The sequence below is a fragment of the Ostrea edulis genome, chromosome 4 (assembly GCF_947568905.1).
Source record: "Ostrea edulis chromosome 4, xbOstEdul1.1, whole genome shotgun sequence".
Taxonomy (NCBI): domain Eukaryota; kingdom Metazoa; phylum Mollusca; class Bivalvia; order Ostreida; family Ostreidae; genus Ostrea; species Ostrea edulis.
The window spans coordinates 15274236-15282565 of NC_079167.1; the positions used below are offsets into that span (position 1 = coordinate 15274236).

At 36.3% G+C, this 8330-nt stretch overlaps 1 protein-coding gene across 1 annotated transcript; it reads right to left on the bottom strand.

Moving 5' to 3' along the window:
- Positions 1–382: 382 nt before the first annotated feature.
- On the bottom strand, positions 383–7990 carry LOC125670442 (neurotrypsin-like). Its single transcript, XM_056162050.1, has 12 exons — positions 7921–7990; positions 7627–7799; positions 7450–7534; positions 6777–6842; positions 6540–6662; positions 4638–4857; positions 4211–4321; positions 3846–3916; positions 3525–3711; positions 1469–1734; positions 1051–1196; positions 383–768 (listed from the first exon to the last, which is right to left on the bottom strand). Exons 1-12 carry the CDS (start codon positions 7988–7990, stop codon positions 550–552), a joined length of 1737 nt encoding a protein of 578 aa, XP_056018025.1. The 3' UTR covers positions 383–549.
- Positions 7991–8330: the final 340 nt, after the last annotated feature.

The window sequence follows — 8330 nt, forward strand, 5'->3', positions numbered from 1 at the left end:
TTCGATTGGGGTTTACACCAATATTTACTATGTCCAATAACATTCTGGAATCCAAGTCTTTGGATGAATACTACATGTAGTTATTTCGATATACAAAATTGTGGCATTGCCTGGAGTAAGGCCTTGGGGGGGGGGGGGGGGGGGGGATAGTTCGTGATTTCTCGTATGGAATTTGGTGCTTTTGTTGGTGACTTACAAACTGGACTGTGAAACGGGTTTGGTGTCTTTTGAAGATACTCATCCGCCATCACATTTTGTTTTCTTTTTTGTTACTTTTTAACTTCTATCATTGACAGGGTCGAGAATTTGCCACAGTTTACAGCGTTCATAGACGTTTATGTACTTTTGTATATTACATGTTAAATAAACATTACAAATCCTCAAAAATACAGTACATTTAATGAAATAATAAATACAATATCAATAAATAAATCATTTTATATGAAGAAAAAATTATAAATGTTGAGATTCTTTTGTCACGAAACATGCGTTTTTAATACAAAACGATGTAAACAACAATGTGTGATGCGAGTACATTGTTATGGATGTTTATCGACCAAATAAGCTATTAATGTGGAGTTTTGGAGCAGCAGGGGTAGAGGGCGCTGTTTTTCCTAACATGGTGTCTGTTATCCACTGTAAATAGGGCTTGGTTCTTGTGTACACACCCGGTTTCATGATCTGGGCACATCCATTGCCCCACGAGATAACACCGCCTACTTCCCAACGACCATTTCTTTGACAGCTTAACGGCCCACCGGAATCACCCTACAAATACAGATTCTAACAGGTGGAGCAAAGAGTAATATTGATGAAAATGTGTTGTACGTGTAAATACGGTGAAATAGAAAGCGCCATTCTGTGAAAACTGACGAAGAATTGCGTATATAAATCCATAAGACTTCTAATGTAGTTATTTTGTTTGCATAATTTATTAAATTCCTCCAATTATAATTACATATGGATTATATTTGACACATAGTATTGAGCAGAACTGTAATTTGCCAGAAACGTTTTGTCCTTTTGTTTCTTCTTCAAAAATCCACATACCTGACACGTGTCTATTCCGCCGAACACATATCCCCCACACATCATGTTGTCCGTGACTTGACTGTAAATTGTCTTACAAATAGTATTGTTCAGTAATGGCATCTTTGCCTCCTGTAAAATCGTGGCCTTTGTTGTACCTGTGGAGCCTATTATGAATGTCAAATGAAAATCCTTTCTTTCCAATAACTTCAGAAAAATACTTTGACGGAAACCCGTTCAGTTTTCCTCCAATTTAACTAAATTTTAAAATCAATACCTTTGAAATATCTTGAAAATATCACATTAAAGAAATGAAAATTGGATTTACAAGCACTGAACAATGATGCTTAAATTATCGATCGTGCGTTTATACACTTCTCATAACTTAAGATGTTTTACAAAAAAAGTAATACAAGCTTCTTTTCTTTTCTTTTTTTACCTGTGTTTCCCCACCCTGCTACAAAACAGTAATCATCTTGGAAAGGTCCTTCGGAAGCCAGAGGCAAACAGATGTTATTGACGTAATCCGTAGAGGTGTCGGCCGGCCTGTTTAGCTTTATCAGCGCAATGTCAAAGTCGTGAGCCGCCCTGGTATACAATGGGTGGATAAACAGCTCGGATACATTGAAAGTTTGTTCGGAAGGATCACGACGAAGAAGATTGTACTCCCCTAATTGAATGCGTACCTCTCTCTTGTCAGTTGTTCTAGAAAATGACAGTTACTTATAAATTTCTCATGTGTATTATTCTTGTACAGATTGCAAATTTACATCGACGGGGGAATATATCATGAAATAAGGAATCGGCGTCTGTAAAATTGAGTTGAGGTTTTTGGGGGTTTTTTTTGGGGGGGGGGGGGGTGTTATGGTTTTTGTTATGTTTTGTTTTGAAATAAAAAGTATATCAAAGTTGTCCAAAATGTTCCCCATCAAAATAGAAAAAATAACTGTATGATACTAATCATATAAAATCTTTATGAAAAATAATGGTACTCAATGTAAAACCAACCAAATACTAACTAATTAGAGTACATTTGACAATAGGCGCTTGGTTGAATTCATAGTAAGACAAGTTAAAATCGAAATGGCTTTGGCTTTTCTTGTCACTTTATACATACACTGCAAAACAAATTTCATAATCCTACATTACGGTACATTGTCTCTTACAAAAGACGATGGTCATGATAATATTTTTATCCCACAATGAATGCCTTGAATGTCTTTTAGCTTCGTCAAAATGACCGCAATCCTTCAGACGTTCAAAATTGAATGTCTATGAATGATGGTCTAAATTTATCTTGTCTGTGTCTGGTCTTACCTACTCCACGTTGTTTCAAATGCCAAACATCAGTTTTGGAGGCGTTTAAAAAGTCATGATGATTGGAAATGTCAAGTTGAAATTTTCTTTCCGCTAGTTGATTGTAATCATAAAATGACAGATCCCTTCGCTGCCGCGGTGGATCAGCGGTTAGAGCGTTCCCTTTGTGATTGGGAAGTCTTGGGTTCGAGTCCCGCTAAACCTAAGACGTACTCCAAATGATAGTCAATTAGAGGTAAGAGTCACGACCTTAAAAGAGCTGAGGTCATGACAGGCATCGACACGATAAATAACCCTCATTGCTACAGTCCGAGCATCATGTACAGGTCTAAATGTGTAGCGAATCACCGACAACCAGTAGCATTTCTACAGTCCGAACATCATGTACAGGTCTAAATGTGTAGCGAATCACCGACAACCAGTAGCATTGCTACAGTCCGAGCATCATGTACAGGTCTAAATGTGTAGCGAATCACCGACAACCAGTAGCATTTCTACAGTCCGAACATCATGTACAGGTCTAAATGTGTAGCGAATCACCGACAACCAGTAGCATTTCTACAGTCCGAGCATCATGTACAGGTCTAAATGTGTAGCGAATCACCGACAACCAGTAGCATTGCTACAGTCCGAGCATCATGTACAGGTCTAAATGTGTAGCGAATCACCGACAACCAGTAGCATTTCGATACGAGAGAAGGATTCTCGAAGGGACGTACAACAACAAATAAGCCACATTCTTACACGATTATCAAAAGTATCTTAACCCAAATTATGAACAGGAGTAGAATGTAGATATGAAAAATAAATTTCTTAAATAAATCAGAAAATTATGAATTTCACAGATACATGTATAACTGGATCTAAAAATGCTGTATTACATTAGAATGAAACCATGCATTGAAACAACAAATATCTTAAATTAATAGCAAGTTTTTTAAATGATATAAGAGGATTATATCCAAGAGGAGACCACTCTAACCACACAAAAAATGCATGGTCATATCCCATCTATCTTTTGTATGAATTTGTTCTAATCCTAGCGGTAGCAATAATTGTTTTGTTCGTTTTCTTTCATTTTTTCGACCTGTATCATTTTTTTTTTTACTATAGCACAGTAACCTTTAATCAGCAAAAAGTACACATATTGACACTCTTCATGTACAGTCAGTATATACCTATCAAAGCAGTGAGCTGCGGTAAGAATCCACTCGTCGTTTACCAAACTTCCGGCACAGAATTGTTGCTGGCTCATTGGGGGAATGTGGAGGAATATGCTGGCCAGCCACGGCCATTTTCCGCGAGAGGAGGCGTGTCCCCCAACAATTCGGGGGTTCTTGGACTGGGCTTTCGGTATACCACAACCTGTATAACCACGAATATCCGAGGGTATATTTACAATTTTGTTTTTCTACTTTAAAAAAAAAAACAGGAGTAAAATCTAGAACCGAGAAAAACGTAATATACCGGTATAACACAAGAAAAAGCTGGATAAATACCTTGTGGATTTGGTGATGTTTTACATATGAGGCCCACATCCTCAGCGTGCGTGCAGTCATGGGCGGCAAAGCTAAAGTGCGGGGATACACGAAAGTTTATAATCAATCAAGGAGGGCATTGAACAGTGTTATTACCCAACAATAAGAAATGTTTACATGCTATAAAAAATGTGTCCAAAATACGGTCAAACGAATCTATAATCAGATCAACTAGCTTAAACTGGTTTTCCCTTGGACATACATGTATCTATCTCGGTATCAAATCTTACATTTAGTTTCATTTAGATTTCACATATTTTAAAGATATTTTAACACCAATCTACATTCCTAACCAGTAATTACGATTAATTTAAGGAATAACTCACTTATTTCTTCTGCATTCCAATATTGATTTCTCGTTTCCCAGACAACTTATTTCGTCGATCCAAATTTGCCCCGTCCCTCGACCAAAGTTTTTTACTTGTTCAGCACCATAACTATACACAAAGAGAAGAAAATACGATGGACTACAAAGGCAATGCAAGTGTAAGTTTCGCCAGTTTCAATATCTTATAGGTGTAACTTTCCTTCAAACTAAACTTAATTGATAAATTGAACATTTCTATATATATCTTGTCCGAAAATTTCTTCGGATAACTTTACAATCGTTGGTGCTAAAAAAAAAATACCGAACTCATAATATTAGTATATTAGCTAACAATATCCTCTTACCTGAGGATCCTCTCAAACAATTAATTACTTTCGTTTGAACTATGAGGACATGATATTGATGTATTGGGATATGCTACTCACGGAAAGCCGAGTTGTTTACAAGCAATGTTGGCAGCCACAATGTCAAACCCGTCATCGCATATAGTCCCCCACTGGTTCGCAAAGTTCAACTGCAAGATTCCCTCATTTCTCTTACCGGCAACGTTCAGAAGACGGAGATAATTGGAAATCATCGGAATATTTGTCGTGGCTGTAAATATGGAATATGTCGTGACTGTATATATATATATATATATATATATATATATATATATATATATATAATATTGATTATAGAGAGCAACGAAAGATGTTGTGGAAGACGGGACTTAATGCTGTTCCTTATTTTTTATTTTTTTCGTGTTGTCAGTCGTACGGCATTTCTCTTACCCTTAACTGGACGTTTAGATAATTTCTGTAGCACGCATTTTAAGATAGATTGTTTTGATATCAAAATATATATTCAATTATTGTAAATATTTTGATACCGTCGTATTACTAAATTTAAAAAACTGAGAGAGAAAAATTCACAAAAACAGTTTTAGCCTAGATATACATAATATGTATGTATCGAGATGAGAGAGAGAGAGAGAGAGAGAGAGAGAGAGAGAGAGAGAGAGAGAAGAGTTTTTGTCATATTCTTTTAGACCTATAGCAAAAACATACATTAATTTATGCATGCTTCAAAATTTTGTAAGTAAGATTGTCCATTTTACTTTAAAGGTTATTAGGGCCTACATTGTATAAAGTGTTACTACAGGTCATTGAATGATAGTCTTCAAAATTGGTCATCTTTAAAGCTTACAGAAAGTAAAAACTGACTACGGTATTCAGAATGACTTATGAAGGTGATCGGCAGGGAAATCACATATTTTGGAGAGAGAAAATCGGTTCTACATTATTACATGTACATATAAATATTTCCATTAGGTTGTAGGGTTGGGGATGTAGAGTCTTTTTTGCCCAGTTCCGGGTCACATTTTCATTAACGATTGCTGGCGGTATAATCGACAAAGATAATATAGGTTTCAATCTTTTTGTGAGAAGATCAGAAGTTACTCTAATGAAAAATAAATTGAATCATATGAAGATCTTTGTAAATGTCACAGGTCTTTGCATTTTCCATAACCAAGTTCAAAGGTTAGTTCCGAAACACACTGCCTATTGGTTCGAACATTGACTGATCCGACCCGACATTCAGTCGGTTCCAAACTTTACCTAGTTTCTGTAGAAATATATAGAAATCAGACACCAGTTTGGATTAATCTTTACATTTTTGACTTTTAAATATGTTGAGCAGTATTCAAAGCTTCACATTTAGGCATAGCCAAAATTGCAGCATTCAAATTGAAATTCACTTCATTTACATTGCTCAAAGTTTAAAACTAAATTCAACATGACGCGTATGACAGCAGTTGGCACGACTGATCCGGAAGTGGACCAGCAGATGGTGTTTCTTTGGTAAGGCATCTGGATTACAATAATACACTCACTGAAATAATACTTTTTGATGATATTGCTATTAAATGTATTTATGTTCTGTGCAAAAAACGTGGTTATATTTTAGCCACAGACAACTTTTCCCTCTTGTGTGATTTTTTTCCAAAACGTGTAAGTGACCAAAATGTCGAAGTCCTTATGTATTAAAGAAGTATGACAAGTAATAAACTTAGATTGGATAAAAATTAAAACAGTTTTGTAAATTACAACAGTTTTGAATCTCTCAGTAATCGTTTCTAACGTGATTTACTTTTCAAAATAGAAATCATTTCATTAATTGAGTATTTTTAAATAATAATTATAAAGTTATTCGGAACTGGTCATGATCCGGAACTGGGCAAAAGACTGTACACAAGATCTATACACGCTATCCACACTTCACTTCAGATACAGAAACATTGGCTGTTTAATGTACACCATGACACAGACATCCATTGAACTCACGTGTGCAGTTAACTTCGTCCGCACCATCACTACAATCACTGACGTAATCACAGCGCCAGCGACTAGGGATACATTTGTTCTGCCTCTTACACAGGTATTGCCGGTCCGAACACCTGACTGGTTCTGCAAAGCAAGACATCAGTTCTCAGACATGTATTGACTACGAATAGTAGAATAATTAACACTTTTTTTCGATTGCGTTTTGCCTAGAATTTTATTTCAAATTTGAATACGTACGACCAGTAATTTCTCTTGGTCTACTGCATATTACAGCCGCTTCTTTGTTCGTTCTGCAGCTTCTTACTGAAAAGTAAATTTAACATATCTTAATGTTCAATCGCCAGCATGCAGAATTATCAGTCACTGGTGGTACATAGAGAGTCAATACTACATTACAGCTACAGTGTATTATCTATACCTGTCACAGATACATTATTATACATTAGCTATTATCTGTACCTGTCACAGAGAGACATTGCTATATATTAGCTATTGCTAGTACCTGTACCTTTCAATGATAGACATTGCTATACATTAGCTATTGCTAGTACCTGTACCTTTCAATGAGAGACATTGCTATATCTTAGATATTATCTGTACCTGTCACATAGATACAAAATGTACAATACTACATTTTAGATATTATCTGTACCTATCACAATGAGACATTGCTATTGTTTAGCTATCACCTGTACCTATCACAAAGAGACATTGCTATTGTTTAGCTATCACCTGTACCTATCACAAAGAGACATTACTATTGTTTAGCTATCATCTGTACCTATCACAAAGAGACATTGCTATTGTTTAGCTATCATCTATACCTGTCATAGAGAGACATTGTTATAGTTTAGCCATTGTCTGTACCTTGCAATGAGAGACATTAAATATTTGTTGTAATGACATGTACCTGTGGTAGAGTTACATTGCTCAATATTATCCTCGGAGCCTTTACATTGCAGCCTCGAGAAACTTCCACCTTTCCTTTGTATTCTCTACAAAAGTAGATAACTTATGAACCCTCATTGAAAGTATCTATTACTACAGTATATGCATTTACTTTACAATCACAGTAAAATGGCCTCACCCTGGCCCTGGGCTTTACTACGCTGCTGAATCCTAAATGATGGCATATTACTTCGGCGACCTGTGTTGTCCAGAACTCATCAGCACAAACTTTGTTCCAAGATCCGTCACTCTGCTTTAGTTCCACTATCCCTGCTGTCGGAGATCGACTAACGAGGCGAACTTCGTCCCACACTGAGAAATAAAGGAATAATGTTCACTTTTACTCATATTCTTCACGAGGGAATAATTTAATTTTGATTTACATATTCCTCAAGTCGAAATGATTTTTGTTTGATTTGCAGTACATTATTACCTTGACGTCGAGTAACACACTGAGTAAAATGGATAAGAATTTGGAAAACGATTATTTTTTCTATCGACATCTTTTAACGACAATGACAACAAAATGACCATCTCTAAGCACCCAGCACTTCTTTTATCTTTGTTAGGTCTGTTTGTAGGCCAATGTAGTTGAACTCATTGCCCCTCTTGCCGACCTTTGGGAAACAAATGGTGTATTTATCATGGGCTTCAAGAGATATGTTATTCGAGTTTGCAATTTACTCTGAAGAGGCGCAGTTGATAATTCGTGTACTCGATCGGTGGAGATAGCCGGTTGTTTGGGTAAACTGATTCATTCACAAGGACTAGGCCTTGACGTATATCCGAAATGCGGGATCGGAATGAGGCGAATATGATTGAGTCACCTGATTAAACAATTGG